Source organism: Pelodiscus sinensis, chromosome 5, assembly GCF_052426305.1.
Source record: "Pelodiscus sinensis isolate ZL-2025 chromosome 5, ASM5242630v1, whole genome shotgun sequence".
NCBI lineage: Eukaryota > Metazoa > Chordata > Testudines > Trionychidae > Pelodiscus > Pelodiscus sinensis.
The window spans coordinates 30,270,056-30,290,706 of NC_143056.1; the positions used below are offsets into that span (position 1 = coordinate 30,270,056).

Sequence of the window (20,651 nt, forward strand, 5' to 3'; positions counted from 1 at the left end):
GCTTTGCCCCAGGCATCGGGATTCAGCCGCTGCTGAAACTGACCAGCATCGTCAGTTTCACTAGCAGGCTGAATCCGGACGCCTGGGGCAGAGCAGCTGGGGTGCTGTGGGGTTGTTCTCGTAGCACCGCCCCTCAGCGCTGTGGGACCAACCGGGCAGTACCCCAGCTGCTCTGCCCCAGGAGTCCCCAAGTCAGCCGCTGCGGAAACAGATCAGCGGCTAATTCCAGGAAGCCCCAGGCAAAGCAGCTCTGCCCCAGGCTTCCTGGAATCTGCCGCTGATCTGTTTCAGCAGCGGCTGAATCGGGGACCCCTGGGGCAGAGCAGCTGGGGTCCTGCCGGGTTGGTCCCACAGCCCTGAGGGGCAGCACTATGGGACCAACCGAGCAGTACCCCAGCTGCTCTGTCCCAGGCGTCCCCAAGAGCAGCTGGAGTGCTGCTGGGTTGATGCTGTAGCGCCGCCCCTCGGCGCTGCGGGACCAACCCGACAGCACCCCAGCTGCTCTATTGCAGGCATCCCCGATTCAGCTGCTGCTGAAACTGACCAGCAGCAGCAGAATCAGGGACGCCTGGGGCAGAGTCGGACTATCGTAAGGGGGGACTATGAGGGGTCTGGGGTGGCATCCCCTCCCACCCCACTCCAGACCCTCATAGCCCCCCCTTACGATAGTCCGGCATATCTGATAATCCGGCACCCCCTGGGTCCTAAAGGTACTAGATTATTGGAAGTTTACTGTACAAGGTTATGAAGTTTTGCCATGTGTGTATTACAGAAACATGTTGTGAGGTTGGGAACACTGGGTACGTCTAGACTACATGCCTCTGTTGCCAGAAGCATGTAGATTAGGCTACCCGACACAGTAAAATGAAGCGGCGATTTAAATAATCGCCGCTTCATTTAAATTTACATGGCTGCCGCGCTGAGCCGACAAACAGCTGATCAGCTGTTTGTCGGCTCAGCGCGGCAGCCATGTAAATTTAAATGAAGCGGCGATTATTTAAATCCCCGCTTCATTTTACTATGTCGGGTAGCCTAATCTACATGCCTCTGGCGACAGAGGCATGTAGTCTAGACGTACCCACCCAGTATCAGCCTTTCAGGAGCAACAATGGACAGAGGAGTTAATGGGCCATTAAAGGGAATACACATGCACAAGAAACCTATATAGTGGAGACCTCTCAGATAGCAGGTAGGAAATGGAGACTGCTTGATCCATATTTCCAGCAACCTGGAAAAAACTATAAATGGAGTAGTAGTGACTTCTTAACTTGGTCTCTCCTCCCCACAACTCACCACCTCGGAACATGTCTGGAGAGGTAATTCCAGACTGGAAGGAAGAATTCTATGTATTCAGGAAGAATTCCATCAGGGTGAGACATTGCTTGTTTCAAATCCTGTCTCATTTACAGAGCTCAGATGTGACTCTACTTTTATTTCTTCAATATCCAACATAAGTATTAAGTGTACAGATCAAACACTTAAAATCTTTCTTTAGTCTGTCTTGTGTTTATACAGAACAGTGCATTTTGGTTGAAGTGCTGGGAAATCTGCCCAGGAGCAATAGCTGGTGCATGTTTTTTCAAGGGAGTGGTGAACCGGGTTATAAACTTATGCTAGTCAGACTTCTGACCAAGGCAGGATGGTACAGCCCTGAGGTCTTAGGCTCGTAAGCTGTAGGGAATTGGCTAGAGTCTCTCTATTGTTAATTTGTGAGTGGCTAGGAAAAGCATTCATGTAACGGGGGCGGGGGGAGAAAGAGGGAAAGCACTTCTGCTTGTGCAGGTCAGAAGATTCAGAGGGTACCCTTGTTCCAGGTTGCACCTAGTCACATTTAGCACCACATTTACCTATAATTTGGGTTTTATAACACATTGCATCTGTGACAAGGTATATCAGCAGGGGTTAACCCTTGTTTCTTAGCCAAGGAGACTATGCCCCCACCCAACCCCCAGCTCTAATGGGCATGCACCCATTGGAGCCCAGATAGAAAAAGAAGCAGAGCAGTTCAGTCTGGGCTGACCAATGGAGGGTAAGGAGGTATATCGATACCTTCTGAAAGGGGACGGCCTGCACTCCAAGACATGGAGGCCAACTGGATGGAGATGGACTCTGACATACAGACATGGGAGGTTACAGAGAATGGAGAGACCAGGGAGTGCCAGAGATAGAGGATTTCAGAGACTCAGGGAGGAAGCGACCCAGGGAAGTTTTGCAGGGAAAACAAGGGCCAAACTGGGCCAAGGCGTGGCATGTTTTAGTCGGACCCATGCTGAGCTTGTGGCGAATAAACCTGCCACTGACAGAACCTTGGGTTGAGACCTGGTGGAAAAGATCCTCCTATTCTGGCCACCACCAACTTTGCGGCAATGGTCCAATCTGCCAGTAACTCTCACACTGGCTATTAAGCCTCACTACCGTGAGAGTAAGGGTTACAGTATGACTCTAGCCATTGGGATGCACTACCCTGACGGAATGACTATCATATAGACTCTGGCTATTGGATCTCACTGCCCAGGAGCAAGGACTATTATACGGACTATGGACATTGAGCTGCATTTTCCTGACAACAAGGGCTGTAGTACTAACTGCGGCTGTTAGGCTGCACCACACTTATCAAGGGTCATATTTAGGACTGCATGCACTGATCCATGTAGCTCTGAGCCACAGACCACTCCTTCCAATTCAACCATGGGGCTGCGACACTCAACCCCCCTCCTGCAATCACGCTTTAGGATTGGGAAAGAGATCAGTCCTGCAACAATGTCCCTAAAATGGAAGTTTCCATTTATTAAATGAACATAAAAGAAAATTTCCATATTGTTTTCCAATCCACCTCTGTCTTTCTTGATATAGCAGTGCCTTAGGATATACCCCCACACTCATAAGGACAGAGGTAACAGGATACACTCTACCATCTGCTTTGGTATAATAAATATTTAGTCATCCATCTAGAGCAGACCTGAACTTTTGAATTGTAATTAGTTAGAGCTAGCAGCTAATTAAAATGTAAATTCTAAAGGACAGAAAATCCTACAAAATAAAATAAATTGTTCCAAGCACTATGGTACACTTTCCAGCCTTCCTCATTATTTTCTCTCTTAACAGTGGTTACTTATTTATAACAACAAAAATTCCTATCAAGATACAAACACTCATCTGTGTTCAACTGAATGATGAGCCTAATCATACTAGCCATTAACAACATGCTGTATTATGCCATGATTGAAAGCAGGGATGTAAGCAACTAGTTGAGTAGTTGACTACCCGATAAGACGCCTGGCTCTTACTACATTTAAAAGGCAGAGGCGCATCAGTCCGGAACCTGGCAGGAGCCAAGACTACTCAGTCTAGGCATGTGCCGGGTCCCCGACTTACACCTTCTATGGTTCTGCAGTTTAAATGTAAAGCACCCAGCAACTATTACATTTAAACTGCAGAGCCACAGTGGGGCCCCTTATTGATTAATCATGTAGTTGATACAAATTGTATACAAACAGTCAATTATCCACTTCTTAGCATCCTCAATTGAAAACAAAACTCCTCACAAATCACTGTGGACTTCTGCTTGAAGTTTAATGGAGTAATATGGCTCAATTATCTCAATCTTTGTGTTAGCAGTTTATTAATACCATACAATAAGCAGTCCAAGACCGACAATATTTGGACAAAGGATTCTAAAAATGTCTGCATAAGTAGGCACATTATTTTCAAACTGCTACAGGCTAACGTAATCAAAACTTGCTGAAGTCCTTTATATGAATTAGGTAGCAAAAGTTCTGTTGTAACCCATTTTTAAGTGCTTCAATATTTTTCTTTAGATAATGTTTAAACCATCTCACTGGCAATATGAAAGGAGCAAACAGATAGTACACAAACTCTCTCATACAAAAAGACACTATTTATCTATGCTGTCATTTCAACTACATTCTATAAAATTTAAGCTATTTTGTTTTTACATACATTTACAGACAGCTATAAGTGGGGAACTCCTGGATCATCTAGGGTTCCTGCATACAAATCTGTTGGATTTCCCAAACCAGGCTACAAAAGTTTGAAATGACAGCTTCTGAAATTTGAAGAAGGCAGATTCAAAATTGTGCTTAGTTCTCTTGTACTTGATAATTTTGAGAATTACACCTGCATTATTCTTTTCTGAAATGTGTCTTATTTTTCCTCTAGATTTGTAATTCAAATGTTCACCAAAAGGATCTGGGATTGTCAAATTTTGTTTTATAAACCTTCCTCTGCAATTCCAAGAAATACAACAAATGCACATAAGTTGTAGATTCTGAAGGTAAATCCTGTAACTTCTGTTAGTTATTTTAAACACATCAATATGCATATCTATAGAAAAGTCACAGAATGTGTATTCTGACTGTGCAGAACAAAAATTTTAAACATATCATTAAGAATTTTACCATTTACATTCACAATATCTACCCCCTTCGAAGAGACTGGTATGAAGAATAAAGACTAGCCTCCATCAGATCAATGTTACTCAACTTGACAGCAAAGCAAGTCTAGAAGGACTTCTTGAATAGGAATCTACACTCGAGTAATGATTTAGAATCATTGCTAGTTTATTTCCAAATTTAATTAACAATGCTAAACTATATAACCTTAATTCATATTTACAAAAACAGCTGAAGGAAAGAAGGTAACTGAGTAGCAGAGTACCTAGATTTTCCACAATACCACCAAAATTCTTCAATAAACTATAAAGATCCACATTTTTCTGTGACTGAAACACCCTAGTTACAATACATATAACAGCTGAAATCTATGTGTTATTTATATACAATAGAACCCTGTTTATTCCAACCTACTTTATCTGGGATATTCATATTTCCATTTTCCATATTCGAACCACCAGCCACCCAGAGGCTGACCATCCAAGCCCCATTGCTGTCAGCCCCTGGGTGGCTTGTGGTTTGATTAACATGGAAAGCCAAACAACAGATTTGGATATACAGGGTTCTACTGCATACATTTTTTTTTTTTACAAAACATGAAACTAAAGATTTCTGTAAAAAATGCAAATTAAGAGTTTTTCCATTACAAACAGTTTTATAGAATCCCTGTTGATTAGGCAGTGAAGGCTTAACATAATACATGTATTCATAACAATGGAATAAACTGAGCAACATTGCTCAATCAAATTCATTTTAAAAAACACAATATGGAACCAGCCCAGCAACACTCTGGCAAAACTTCAAGTGAAGTCAGAAGACGACAACAGGAATGTTTTAACTTCTCAGAGTACTGACAGCCTCCAACCTTCACTGTTGTGATGGGTAATGTTCTGATATACCTTTGACATTCTATCATCACTTCTTCTTACCGAACACACTTATATGCAAGTAGGAATATATTTAAATATTAGCAAAAAATAGATAGGAAAAAAGTTAATTTGTTGATGGATTATCTCATTATACCAATAGATGTCTCTATCCACCAGTCTACCCAGAAGTATTTTAATCCCGTATATCCAAGTCTCTTCCACTAGTCTATCCAAAGTATCTTCAATTTTAGACTATATAAATGACATATATATTATATAAATCTTTCAAATACAAATATTTGTATTTGAAAAACAATTAAGTAACAATGCAATTGCATAATCCTATCACATCATTTACAAAATTCAAGCATTTAAAAGCTGGGGAATGACATAACTCTTGTGCTAGGTCTACACTGCAGAGTTAAATAGCTATTCTGCATCTTTTGAGAGCACCTGTTATTTCAAAATATAACGGGCTCGCTATTCTGACGTCCCTGTAAACCTCATTCCATGAGGAATAAAGGACATTTCGGAATAGCAATTTATTTTGAAATAAGTGCTGTGTAGACAACGCTATTTTGAAATTAACTCTACAAACCTCCAGTCCCTAATCACCAGAGCTGAAGAAAGAGCTGCACAGATCAAACTGCAGGACACACAGTACTCAATTCTGTACCTATTTAAATCAATGGCAAATAACTCCTATTGAAATCATTGGGCCCACAACAACCCAGACCACAACACAAATCATCCATGTTATTAAATTAAAAACCAAATTTCTTCAAATACAATTGATGCATGAAAAAATGGCTGTCAATTTCTCTTTAAACTTTATAGACGCATTCTCCTTTGACTCCATAGTAACTCTGGCAACTTTTAAGCCAAAATGCTTTTTAAAGCAATTGTTGTATATGGCCTAAAACAACATCTCAACTCTCAATAACTTATTACCTGTTTTTGCCGTTCCAGTTCAGCCTCCACTTCTTGTTTGGCCATTTTGTGGGTTGCTATCTGCTCTTGGAGATCTTGAAGTTGTTCTTTTGCTGACTCGGCTTCGCTTACTTGTTGAGCCTCCGTATCCTAAAAAAAGAATAGAAATGTTATCATTCCAATAACATCAAGCCACAGACCTAGCCCTGTAGTAATACCAAACACTACTCCTGCAGAGTGGATCTTAAAGGTTGGATTTAGCTCTCTTTTTTGTGCATCAATGCTCTCAAGAAAAATGAACCTTAGCCTGAATAAATTACCAAATACACACATTAAAAAAATATTACTTCATATTCATATGTGTATTTGTTTGTGTTTTCTTTCTAGGTACCTCAAACTGACTGCCTCCTTTCTTGTACTGTCCTCAGGTTGACATCTCTCTGCCATGAAGTACAGGTCTACCTGGTGAGAAGGGCTGACCACAGACAACCCTTGCCTGTTAATGAGGGACACAACCGTGGAATAACTCGAGTCACGTCCTCGGTGCCTGACAGCACACCCCCTTCTGAAAAGCTACAGATATTCTGTGCAGGTCCCATCTGTTTCTCTGTGTCTTCTGGCAGAATTAAAGCAGAAGCAACTCAGAGCAGCTGCAGGCTGTTGTCCTGCTCTTGTCCACGTTTCTCCCTGCTCAGGGCAGCTTCCTTACTTAAATGCTCTGCAGGGAAGGGGCCCATCCTTCCCAGCAATCTGGGAAGGCATGTGACCCACACCTCTCCCTCCACATTGTCTTTGGAGCCAACCAAAACAACAGTGGCTGCCCAGACACTACAATTTCCATGGACTTCAACAAGCTTAAAAGACCAAAAAGGCATATCCTTCATTCTCCAAAGAAATATTGATGAAAGTCGTTTGGGCTAAAACACCACCTTTCAATGTGGGACTGGGATGCAGGGCAGACAGACAGCAGGAAGGGCAACACTTATGCTCTCAGACAGCCTAGGAACTGGAACGGTCAAGGAGACTGGAGAGAAACTGAAGTATCAATGACAAACCATTTCTCACCCTTGAGAAATCACCCTAATAAATAAATGTTAAAATTAGCATAATAGCTATTCCAATCACAATAAGGTGTCTAATACAATTATAGTAGTAACAATACAAGCAGTATGAAAGACACTGCAATCCCACATACTTATGTAGTTAGCTACAAAGGCTGTGTATAAATGTATCTACCTGGAGCTCAGTTCTCAGCTGCTGTATCTGCCCCATTAATTTCTGTATCTCCTCCTTCTGTATGTCTCTCTCATGTCTCAGTTCTTCCAGTTCCATGGTACTTGCAGTAAGACTATCTAGTCCTTCAATACCAGAGCCTTCTTTTAGGCTGTTTATCAACTTTTCTTTAGACTGAAAGATTAAAAGTGCTTTTGTATTAATAAAGATGCAAACTACTGAATTCTTTGCTTAAATACATATGTTTCACTCTCAACTATAATATGAATTCCATACTAACATCTCTTGGCAAGATTTGGCTCTACAATTTTAGGCATGAAACTAAAATTAAAACCATATCTAACATTTTTTATAAATATTACATCAGATAGTGTGTCAGTCAGTCTCTCTCTCATACACACACACACACACACACACACACACACACACACACACACACTCACTCACTGAACCTGCAATTTGATCCATGTAGATGAACTCTGACACCTGCATAGAATCCACTGACTTTAGTGTGGCTCCACAACAGCACAATGGTTCATTAACAGAGATTATATTACAGGCTTTCGGTCAAAGATAACTCAGTCTTCAGGCACATGGGATTCTTCTAAATATAATTCTATCATCCCGTATTTTAAGATCTACTGCACCATTTTATATTATTAGCAGTATATTATAGAGTCCAGTGTATATAACTGATCACATAGGGTGTGTCTAGACTACAGGGGTTTTTTTTTTTTTTTTTTTTTTTTTTTTTTTAAGTGACTGTTTTTCAAAAAAACTTCTCCTGAGTCTAGACTGCTGCCACATTCTTTTGAAAGTAAATCGAAAGAAAGCGGCAGTTTTTTTTGACTGCAGAAAACCTCGTTTTATGAGGAAGAACGCCTTTTTTCGAAAGTGCTCTTTCAAAAAGAAGGCGCTATGTAATGCAAACTGCTTTTTCAAAAGAGAGCATCCAAACTGCCTGGGTGCTCTCTTGAGAAAGCAAGCTGCTTTTTCAAAAAAAGTACTGGTTGTAGTCTAGATGCTCTTTTTCGAAAGAGGCTTGCAGTCTAGATATAGCCATATAGTGAACATAAATTGAACAAAATTAAATATGATGCTTCATAGTTCCATTCCATTTTAAAATAAAATGTATCAATGTTTCTGCATGGTTTTCTTTTATGATTAACCTGGATTTCCTCTCATTTATACTCAGTAGGGAACTGCATGCTTACTTGAAGTATACGAGTAGCTTTGTTTTTGTAGTCCACCAATTCCTGTTTAACCGACTCAAAGTTGGTTTTAGTTACTTTGACTTGCTGCTGAAGCTCTTCCACCCTTCTCTTTTCATCCACATATTTTCGTTCTGCTGCAGTAACTGCTTCTGCCAAGTTCTGCTGCTCAACTTCCATTTTACCAAGGCGAGCTGCAAACTCATTCTATTAGTGACAAAACAAACAATTAATACAATCCAACTTTCAGTTAACTTTCAAAAGGTCTTTTTTTTTGCTAATTACATAAGAAGCAAGACAGAGTCCACTTCCTCCAGGTTAAAATCATCATCAATACTTTTTACTCAGACAAAACACACACTAAATTCAAATGGAATGCTAAATCCTAGAAAGCAGATATATCTAAGTCACCAAACAACAGGTGTTTTCTTTACTCAGTAAAAAGTAATTCATCCTATTATTTAAACTCTATGACTGAAAAGATGAGCAAATTTCCCCTTGAAAAGACCACTTGGGGTTTAGAACCCTAATTTTGATTTTGAAAAATAAATTAAAATATTAACAGAAATATTTGTGGACGTTACTGAAATATTTAATGAACATTACAATATTTTGGGGAAGCAAAGAGAATTTAATATCTTATTGCTATAGTATGTTTTTGATGTTCACTCTATTTGAAAACAATGAATTAATGGATTCCATTGTCCAAATTAAGTGTAATTAAGTAATAAGCAAAAAGTATGAACTATGGAAAGTAAACAAGACTAAAGCTAGTTGAGTGATCTAGTTTGGTAATCTATTATTAGCATGAGTTTGCAAATCTATTTAAATGAGCTTTATACTGAAACACTAAAATTCTACTAAAAACAAAACTACAGGTTAAAGCTCTCTAGCTGTGCACTATATGGTCTGGCAACATGCGTGATCTGGCATGATTTTAGTTAGTAAAATTAGTAAAGTTAGCATGATTTTAGTTAGTAAAGTTTCCTGCAGTCCCATAAAGTTTGTTTATAGACACCAGTCCTGTAAGAGCCCTGTAAGCAGAAGCAGTGTTGGTAACATTGCTATACAACATTGATCTCCTGTGGTTCAACAAATTCTCTGGTTCAGCACCAGCCAGGTCCCTGGGATGCTGGATTAGAGAGGTTCAACCTGTATAATAAAAGTGGTCAATTTCTGGACAGTTTCACCACTGAATCTTGAAAATAAAATTTCAAAGGGCTAAATAAATTAATTAGTGTACAATGGACACAGATTTCATCAAAGGGCCACTACAGGCAAAGTCAACAGGAATTGAGGGCACTTAGCACCTCAGAATTTCAGGAACCCAAAAGCAGTCTCACAATCTACCTCCATTTTCACTTCTAACCTGCATCTGTTTGTAACTTTCTTGTTCACGCTTCAGTGTGGAGTCTGCCTCACGTAGCCTCTCTTGCAGAGTTTGAAGGGCTTGGTTCTGTAGGCTGCTCCCTTCGTGTTGGTCTTGTATTATTCTAAAAGAGTATTACAGAAAGTCATTGAAAATGAAGTGTATATACACTATGCTGTCAAGTTAGAAACAGTAAGGTAATCCTTCCAAACTATTTTATTTCAGACAGCACCAACTAGGTGGTACACCTGGTTTCCACTTGGCAATGTTTTTCTTTTCTAATGCAGAAAATAATTCTACAAATATATATTTTTTAAACATTCGTTGAGAAAGTAGATAGAATAGTAAGAATAAAATGTACAGCTCATCAAGAGCAACCTACATACAGTAAGACTCCAATTGTCTGGCATCCCTGATAGTCCGGCACCAACTGGAACTTGAAAGTGCTCCGGCCATCCAGACAATTGGAGCAGGGGGGTGAGGGGCAGTGCTATGGGACCAACCGGGCAGCACCCCAGCTGCTCTGCCCGCCATTTCCCCAAGTCTACCGCTTGTCAGTTTCAGCAGCGGCCGAATTGGGGAAGCTGTGGGGCAGGAGCTGGGATGCTGCCAGGTTGGTCCCGCAGCGCCGCCCCTCACCTGAGCAGCGCTGCAGGACCAACCCAGAAGCACCCCAGCTGCTCTGCCCCGGGCTTCCCCAACTCCGCTGCTGCTGAAACTGACAAGAGGCGGACTTGGGGAAGCCGGGGGCAGAGCATCTGGGGTGCTGCCAGGTTGGCCACTGCTTCCCCATGTCACCGCTGCCACTTGCAGCCCCAGCTGGCCTGTTGCTGGCAGCTGCGCAGGGCTTCCCCCGCCACCTCCTCCCCCCAATCCTTCATAGCGCCCCTTCTGGAGTACCTCCTGATACTCCGGCATATCCAATAATCTGGCACCCCCTGGGTTCCAAAGGTGTTGGATTATCGGAAGTTTACTGTACTACTATTTGGAATGGGTTTTAAAGTACCTTGATTTTTCACTCTGTAGTGCATCCAGAGCTTCTGTCCGAGTACTCAATAGCTCATCGGCTTCTTGCAACCGCACTTTCAGCACAGCCAGCTGGGAATCCTTGGCAGAAACAGCTTCTGTAAGATCATCAACCCGAGCTTGAAGTTCTCGAACCACCCTGTCACTCTTTGAATGGTCAACATTCCATTTGTCTACCCTGGCTCTGGCATTCTTTAGTTCTACAAAATAAAAAAAAAAAAAAAAAAAAGGATATTTATATATGCATACATACAATCGAATCTACTGTCTTGGGGACGGGGGAATAAAAAGTATTAGATGCCATGTGGTTACAATGTCACTTGTGCCACAATCCATACAAGGAAAAAAAATTAAATTCAACCAGTTGAGCTTATATAACACTGAAAAAGGTGAGAGCTCACTTTAAAAGACACTAGAGTTGACTCATTTTAATTTAAACTATTGAAACAAAATAAACGTACATAGGCATAACTACTAGAATCAATGATTCAGTGTTAAAATGACATCTTTTGAGTTTGTACTTTGTTTTTAAATTGAACACTATATTTGTGTAAAAGTTAAAACTATTTGGTCAAAATTCATATGAAGTACTATTTAAAAAAGACTTCCCTGACCTGTGATATTACTGGCTTTGATTAAACAATATTACAAATTGAATTGGCTTTTTAATTAGTTTTTGCATGTCAGTTAACTTAGGCATAGATCAGATCATATAGTCTAGGCAATTTGACATTTTTATTATTTTTTAGACGGAGATTTCACTTTCTGGGTCTTACACATTTGCATATACATGTTTGGGTTACAAATATTGCAGGTACCCAAAATGGTCACAGATATTTTTTAGAACATGTAAACACTTCTAATAGCACTGGCCTTTCCGAAATCTTGTTTTTACTCATTCTAAGTTTTTAGGTATAATAAACTTGATTGTGTCCCTTTCAACATCACTATTACTAGGGATGTAAAATCCCATGTAATTGGTTAACCAGTTAAATGTTAACCATTTAAAAGGGACACCCGAGCAGCTGGTCTCTGGTGGCCTCCACTCCCCCCCCCCCCCAATCGCTGGAGGAACCCCCTGCCCATGGCAGGGAGTTGCTCCAGCCCCCACTGGTTAATGGTTAACTGAAACTGGTAAGCATCACCTGCTGAATAACTCATTGACCAGTTAACCTTTCACATTCATAGCGTTTACATTACATTGTCACATTACTATTTTGTTGTTGAATGACTATCCCTTCCAACTATCTGAAGTAAATATTTTTTGCTCCAGATGGTTTCAGTGAAGCCCCTGTTACCCACCATATGAGAACATCTTTGTCCTAAAAGCATTGGGATTTAATGAGCTTAGCATGGACAGCTCAAATATACTTATCATTCCCTCCAGCTTAGCAATTCCTGAATATCCAAAGGAATATAATACTGAACAAGCTACATCTACAGATTTAACTAGAAGTGCTTGAATTTGAACACAAGTCACAAATGGAAAGGCAGCACTAGTCTTCTATTTGAATTGGAATCTCAAAGCCAGTTAATATTTTGAAATATAAGCTTCCAAACTAGACTACCTTCCTGTGTTTCTTTGGATCTCTGAATTAATGAAGCCATTTCTTGATTTAAAGACTGAACCTCATTCCGTAGCAGTTGATTCTCCAGACGAAGATTGGACAGTTCGTGTGATTTGCAATCCTCATTAGCTGATAGGTTGGGATTAGTTGCTGTATTTAGTGATGAACCTTTTGTTACATCTACTTCTGTACCCAATCCAGAATCAGAGTTGTCACGAGTTTCTGTACAAAGAGATCCAAGTTAAATCAAGTATATTTGTTTGCTGGTCTACTTATTGTGAGTAACCATACAATTACACATCCATATTTTATATATATAAGTTGACATTTCACCACTGAAGTGAATTATTTAATGGCTACTCACAAAAAGTAGACCTAAATAGTGCCATATTCTAGTACATCTATAATGCAGATGGTTTGTAAAGTGCAACGAGAATAGCCACAGATGTCATATTTAGCAAAAGGTTTAACAAAAAGATCATATTAAGGGTGGGAAAATAAAGTTATTTTTTAAATATAAATGACTATGTTCACGCTGGCAAGGGGTTCAACTTCTAAAGACTTACACACTTGAACATATTTCCAAAGTAATTTTTTCCATCTAATGTCATGTACGAGCTACTCAGTTTCAATTCTTATGTATTATATTATCAGTGGCAAGCCTTAAAAAAAAAAAATCTACCCCAAACACATAGCTGGGTGCAGTTTATTCACTTTATATAACAGGGCTACTCAACTTTGGAAGCCCCAGGGGCCACAGTGATAATCACAGTACATGCCGAGGGCTGCAACTTAAGTGTGGCTGTATATACATGTAAATATATATGCAAATAACTTTTCACACTGATGAGCATAAATACAAAGATTAAGGCAAGACTACACAACACACAGGCCCCATTTAAGTCAGTTCTGCTGATATTAATAAAATGCAATATAATATCCAATTTCCACACTTCTGACTGCACTTTTAATGAGCAATGACAGTCTAGGAATTTAACTACTAAAACACATATCAACAGAAGACCATTATATTGACTACTTTATCTTGGTTCCCACCCGCAGGCCGTGTGTTGAGCCCCACGTAAATCCAAACTGTACCACAGGCTGCAAACCAACAGGACGCAGGCTGAATGCATCCCGTGGGCTGTGTGTGTTCAGTAGCCCTGCTGTATAACATAGCCTATTAAGATTACTTCAATTATACCCATCACCTCACCAGCTTGCTTATTAATCAGCTGGCCTCAAATTATTTAATTACAAAATATTTTGGGGAAAAGCGGAGGCACTTTTCACCATATAAATGTTTACTATAAGAACACTGGAAGTTACAATGGTTTGAAGCACTACAGTAGGCTGTGGAATATTCCTTTAATCTTGCCTCATATCATAATTCCAGAGGCTTTGCAATACTATTCAGATTCTGTGATAACATTCCTTCAAAAGTTCATAAATCTAGAAATCCTAATTGCATATAGTTCCCACAATTCTGGGATTTTAAGCATCAATTCTATTTTATACAGCAGGCACCTATTTTAATCGAATACTGTAATCTAAAACAACAGTCAACCATCATCTGCACAGGTCACCAGAAAAAAAACAGACTGGGATTTGGATTTTTAGTATGGGGTTACTGAAGTCTTTAACATTTTTGACACAAATGAGTGTACATTTCAGGGCCTTATCTTTAAAACTTTGCATTGGAGTCAATATGAAATAGTGTGACATGCAGGGAGTGTAAAAAAAAAACCCACCTGATCTACAGGTGTTAATTGTATTTCACATTCAGTGTATCCACAATGGATAACCGGATAAAAAAAAAAAAATCAGTGAATGCAGACTGAAATCAATACAAGGAAAGGGTGTCCATTTGAATCTAGTGTTTTCAACTGTCACCGCACTCTTTACTTCACCTTGTGCTCACCAACAAAGCCTGCTCCACCTTCAACAGTCCACATCACACAGTGCCCTAGGGAGATGGGGTGGGCCATTAATTCTAAATACTGACACACCAAGAAAGAAGCACCATAAATCCAATCAAGATTTGTCCAATACCTCTCGAATCATCTGACCTAGACTTAAAATGTTCTAAGTATTATACCCTTCCTGTTAGTATCTGGTAATGTGAAGACTGTATAAATGAACTGTGAGATAATACCATTTGATTTATGCCAATAATTATAATATGCACAAATATAAAATAGGAATGGGCTAACTAGCTCGCACAAAAGTTATAAAACGTATGTTTTATGACTGAAATAAATTTGAATATAGTAACTGTAAAATTAGGTGTGCAGATATAAATGTATTTAAAGCTAGTGCCTAGCTCTCTTTTATATCAGTGCACTAAGAGACATACTAACTAAAAAGACCAATGATTGGCAAACTCAAGATGCTATACTGGACAAAAAAACAAAACAAAAAAAAAAACCCCACCACATTTCATAAATATAATCAGAGTTCTATGTGACAAATCTACAATTAATACATATTAAGTTTGCTGTGATTAAACATTAAAAGAGTCATAAGAACTCTAAATAGAAGCATATCCAAGTTATTAACCCTCCCTTTATAGGTTTTAAGTCTTTAACAACTTCATTACAATATTTATTAAATGCACATACAGTACTTTAAATATTCAATTAACTATACTGATATCAATTAACATAACTCATGAGGCAGTGCATGTACTATTCCTATTATACATATGGAGAAATGGAAGAAGATAGGTAAGGTTACTCCAAGAGTCTTGAATCAACAGAAGAGCTGGGGTTAGCTCTAAGGCAGGGTTTCCCAAACATTTTGACACGGGGACCAGTAAATCCATTCATGAGCTTTTGGAGGACCGGTAACATATTTGCATATTCATTAAGCAAATGATGAATATTCAAATAAGTTGTTTCTGGTCCTCCCAAAGCCCCCAGTGCCAGCTTTAGCAAAGCTTTTGATACAGTCACCCACAATATTCTTGCCAGCAAGTTCAGGGAATATGGATTGGATAAATGGACAGTAGGATGGATAGAAAGCTGGCTAGATCAGGGTTTCCCAAACTTTTTACTTTAATTGGAACCTGGTTATTTTCCAGTACAGTTTTTGCAGCCCAAAAATATAAACGCATATAAAAAAATAATTAAAAATGAATAAATGTTCAGTGATTCACCCGGCTGCATCCTCTGCCCAGCCTGGGCCAGGGCTTCAGGGACCTGGTGCCGCACGGGCACTGCAGGAGGCAGGAGCAGATTGGGGGTAGGGTATCTGGCTAGGGTGCAAGGAGGGGTAAGGTTGCCAGGTGTCCAGTTTTGTACCGGACTGTCCAGTTTGAGGGCTCTGTCTGGGAAACAAATTGAGAAAATACCAGACAAAATGTCCGGTATTTTCTAATTAGGCAAGTTTTATTATAATTAGGTGTATCAGTCTGTAGCTGCAAACTGCCTGGCTGGTAGATGTGCTCACGCTGCGTGAGTGTGTCTACCAGCCAGGCAGTTCGCAACTACTCGAGGTAGGGTATTGGGAGGTGGAGGGGGTGGGGTGGCCAAAATGGAATCCCCAGAGCCGGACTCACTCGTGTGCCAGGGTTTACATGTGCCTGGGTCAGTCTCGCTTCCTGCTGGCCGATTCACTCCCCACCCCACGCTTCTCCTCCCAATCTCCCCCATTCAGCCCTGCTTCCAGCGGCCAGTTCCCCCCGACTCCCCACCGATCTGCTCTGGCCAGCCCCGCTCCCCCCGACAACCCTCCCAACCAGCGCCGCTCCCCCAACTCCCTCCCAGCCGTCTGATTCTCCCCTGCTTCTCCTCACGATCTCCCCTGGCCGGCCGCACTGCCCCTGTCCAGCCCTGCTTTCAGAGGCTGGTTCTCCTGTCCTCCTCCTCCCGATCTCCTCCGGCCAGCTCCCGCCTCCCCTGCTTCCTCTGTGTGCTCCTCCAATCTCTGCTGGACAGTCCCGCTGCCCTCAACCCTGCTTCCTGGCAGCTGGTTTTCCCCACACACACACCTCCTCCCAGTCAACCCCGCTCCCCTCCCAGCAGCCATGCTGAGGCCCAGTATTTTTTCCCCCGGCCACAGCCCATAGTTTGGGAAACGATGGACTAAGGGGTTCTTGACCCCCAACCATGTTATCATTACTCTAAAACACCTTTCCCTCCTATTACAATCTATTCCATTTACTGTCCGTAAATTTGTTACTCTTCACATAATGTGATTTTTAAATATGCCTAAGTTCAATAAACATCTATAGTTCCATATAGCTACCATGGCTTGGACTCCTGATAGAATGGTCTTCAGTAGTTTTTATATTTTGTGTACTTATAGGCACAGAATTAATGCTTGAATTCTGAGAGTGATTTTGAAGAACTGCCTTGTTCTTTTCCTTTTTAGGGTCCATCCTTCCATTAGTTCCTTTCTCAGAACTATTGAGAAAATCAAACAGAAGCTCATCATCAGGTTCAGACTTTTTCCTTCTCACAAACTGGGAAGAAGGTCTGGGTATGGAAACACTCTCGGCTGGAGGAGAGCCCTCTAAAGGCGTCCTGGCTGCTGCTTTTACATTTGCAGTTCCAGCTAGTATTGTAGCTTTCTGGTGTATAATATTATCAGCTGCAGTTGAAATATAGTCTGCTTTAGATGATGTTTGATATGTTAATTCTCTGGTTTGCTGGTGCAGTTCAGGATATTCACTAGCAGACTCCAAATCCGTATTATCATATATTACTTTCCCTGTATTGTCTTTTTTGCTCAAAGCTGTTGCAGCTCCTTGATCGACTCTGTTGAGAAGGTCCTCTGCCTTTCCAGCAAGATCAGCAAACCAAGACATAACGGATGTCTAGTGACAAAAGCTACAGAGTTGAACCCCAAAAGCATGAGCTGCAAAGAGACACAAAATGGTTACAAAACAAATATATGTTGATTTGGGTTTTTGTTATGAACTACAGTTTTGTCCTTGCTTCATTCTTTACCATGTTATATTACTAGAGTGTCCAAATCAAATGTTCTTACAGGAAAATGCAGACCCAGGACAGTCAATTTTTTTTGTAAAGGTTCAAATTTTCATGGTCAAGGTACTTTTAAAAAATAATAATGAATAATAAGTAAATAAAAAGACTTTGGGGGTCTGTTAAAAAAAAAGTCTGCCAATCCAGATTTGGGCTATGGACTACCTATGGACGACCCCTCCTAGTAGTAGTTTTTGCTACTAAACCAGCAGAGTCATTTAGGGCATCAACACCTGCTAGCAGCAGTGGCAACCCCAATGATCTCATTCCAAGAGGATCAGAGGGGTAGCCGTGTTAGTCTGAATCTGCAAAAGTGGCGAGGAGTCCTGTGGCACCTTATAGACTAACTGAAATGTAGGAGATTAAAGTATAAGAAACTGGCTGGAGAGGGAAATATGAAGCAATGTGGATAACCACAGGAATATAGTATAAAAAAAGTCTATTTGACACTAGAAGATTTATCCAGTGTTGCTCAGGATCTTTTTCTGGGGGGGAGGGAGGCTGGAAAATAAAATGAAAAAAGGTATGGGCTTCATTGAAATCATTGCTTTAGAGTGGGGCTGAGAATGAGGGGTTCAGTATGCAGGCTGCCTTGGAGAGAGAGGACTACACAAGTCCTCTCTCACCACAGCAGCTTGGGGCCAGGTGAAAAGCCCCTCCAGCCCCTTTTACCTGTCTGGTGATTCTCTTTTCTGTATGGCTTAATGAGAAGCAGTCCCATTCCAGGCACATCCCATTTTCCTGGCAAAACCAACTTACCTTGCTTTAACTTACGATAAGAGAAAACTGCACACCGAATTTGGTGGTCCTACACACAAACAGACTCTCTCAAATCTATAGCAGAGGTGGCATGCAGACCTCTCCAGAAGCACTTGCAGGAATTCCTGCCCAACACAAATGTTGTTGTTCGAACTAAGTGCAACTCCTAAACTTGTGGACGGCGTGAACCCCTTTAACCGTGCTGGAGAGAAGGGCCCATATGGGCACAAAGAACCGGACTTTGAAAGGCGAGAACCTCAGCTCTAGCTAGGCACCCAACTACCTTTAGCACCATCGCTGGTCCTGACGCCCTGTAGGCTGCCAGCCATGACAGTGCTGCGAGGGGCGGGGGTGTTTCGTGCCCAATACGAGCCCACAGCCCTGCCTGGACCCTGGAGGAGACCATGGCGCAGCGCTGTGGACCCGAGTGAGGGGGCAGGGGTAGGGTCGGCACCGCAGCACAACACGCGGGAAGGAGCAGAGGCTCAGAATGGGGTGTCGCCCTTCACCCTACCCCCCCCCCCGCGCACACCAAGCCCTTCCCATCCCCCCGCCGAGTGCCCGCCCGCGCCCCGTCTCCCGCGTAACTAAGCCCCAACACAGCCCCGGCCTCACCTTGTCCCGGCGCCCGCCGCCCGCCCTGCCTCCGCAGGGAGCAGCCGGCCGGGTGCGGGGATAAATCGGTGGCGGAGGCCGCAGTGGCTACATAGAGGCCGCAGGCCGGACTCGGTAGCTCAACTCCATCTTCCGGGAGACGTGGCCAGTGGTTCGACGGACACAGGGACCCGGCGCTCCCCGGACCAAGCTGCCAGATGCGCAGGCGCGGCAGAACCAGCCTCCTGTGGTACGGAGGCTCGGAGGTCCCAAGGCTAATTCCCCCCCCCCGGGAAAGGAGGGTCAGAAGGAGGCCACGCCCCTTGCCATGAGATCCCGCCCTTTCTAGAAGGGAGGGGCAAAGACAGTCAGAGAGAGACTCCGTAGCGTTTCCAGCGAGAAGGGCGGAGCTGGAACTGCCGCAGACTGTCAGCCTCTGTGTACAGCGCTGACAGAGCATGCGCACTGAACCCTTTCCCGCCGCTCTGCTCAACGTGACCCCACTCTCTCACACGCCCCTCCCACTCGGTTCAGGGCAACAGGTCTAACGCCCATATACCCTCGCCAGTCCCCCCCCCACCACACACATTCACGAGGCATGACGCAGAGCAGCCTCTAGCGGACGCTCTGTACTCACAGAACTTAGGTGCCCCCGGCCGCGCAGTATCGTGCCGCCCTGGCGCTGCAACACTCCTGGCGGGGTTACCGCGACACTTGCTGCGCGCTTCCTTTTCCAGGCTTCACACCGCGCCAACAGCCTGTCTGGGCTACCGCCCGGGTCCCCAGCGCTTCCCGCTCTTTCTCCCCAGGCTCTCCTGCAGCCTCTAAACAATTGGGGAGCCGTAGGCGTAACCGGGCTCTCAATAATGTTAACAATTAATAGGGATAGGTGTAACTTCCGGATTGACCAGCTGTGGTTGTGGTGCTTAAATTACAGTGTACGTCGAATGGCGTTTGTTACTTAATCCTTATTTTTTGTCATGTTTACCACTGCCACTTGAAACGCAACATCAGCATAAAAACACATTCTTGACTAAACAGCGCCAAACTCTTTCAGGCAACTGAATCATTGTCACTTTAGAGACACACAAACATGCAGTGTGTGGGCACGCCCACCCCCACACACACCCCCATTGCTCATGCACAACCTGCTCCTTTGGCCCAGCTGCCTCTGCATGTTCCCCTCCCAGTGAACCTTCCCTGTTCACTCTCCCTACTGGGGGCTGGACAGTCAGTGCTGTGTGCTGCACGGGTGCTCAGGAAGCAGCTTCCCATGCAGGTTAAAATGTGGCCCCTATGTCCTGAGGCCCGCGTTTCTGGGGCAAGTCTCTTATAAGCAGGGGCAGCCCTAGACTAGCTGCCAATAACTGGCGCCCTAGGCAAACCATGCAATCGGCGCCCCCACTTCCAAACCTCTCAATGATATTGCACCTCCATTTGGCGTCCCATTTAACTTGGCGCCCTAGGCGACCGCCTAGTTCGCCTATATGGACTGGCCGCCCCTGCTTATAAGCTAGTAAAACTGACATGGCCCCGAGCTGGAACTCTGCTGTGAGGGTCGGGAGCTGCTGTCCTGCCCTTCTTTTAGGCAGCCCCATTGGGGAAACAGACCTGGTTGCACAGAGCACCTGACCTTGTGCAACATTTCTCTGTGCCCCCTAGAGGTTGGGAGGGGAACAGCAACACCAAGCT

General features: G+C 42.7%; 1 protein-coding gene across 2 annotated transcripts in view; it reads right to left on the reverse strand.

Moving 5' to 3' along the window:
* Positions 1-19,507, reverse strand: part of GOLGA5 (golgin A5) — a 31,182-nt gene extending 11,675 nt beyond the window's left edge. Inside the window, exons 1-9 of one of the 2 annotated variants that reach the window (XM_075926685.2) lie at positions 18,981-19,507; positions 18,366-18,490; positions 16,867-17,478; positions 12,619-12,840; positions 11,031-11,250; positions 10,025-10,148; positions 8,659-8,862; positions 7,448-7,618; positions 6,233-6,361 (exon numbers count right to left, since the gene is read on the reverse strand). In XM_075926685.2, coding sequence (XP_075782800.2) covers positions 6,233-6,361; positions 7,448-7,618; positions 8,659-8,862; positions 10,025-10,148; positions 11,031-11,250; positions 12,619-12,840; positions 16,867-17,428 — 1,632 coding nt within the window. In that variant the 5' untranslated portion in view covers positions 17,429-17,478; positions 18,366-18,490; positions 18,981-19,507. The remainder of the gene's footprint in view (positions 1-6,232; positions 6,362-7,447; positions 7,619-8,658; positions 8,863-10,024; positions 10,149-11,030; positions 11,251-12,618; positions 12,841-16,866; positions 17,479-18,365; positions 18,491-18,980) is intronic. The other variant, XM_075926684.2, reaches the window with a different exon arrangement.
* Positions 19,508-20,651: the final 1,144 nt, after the last annotated feature.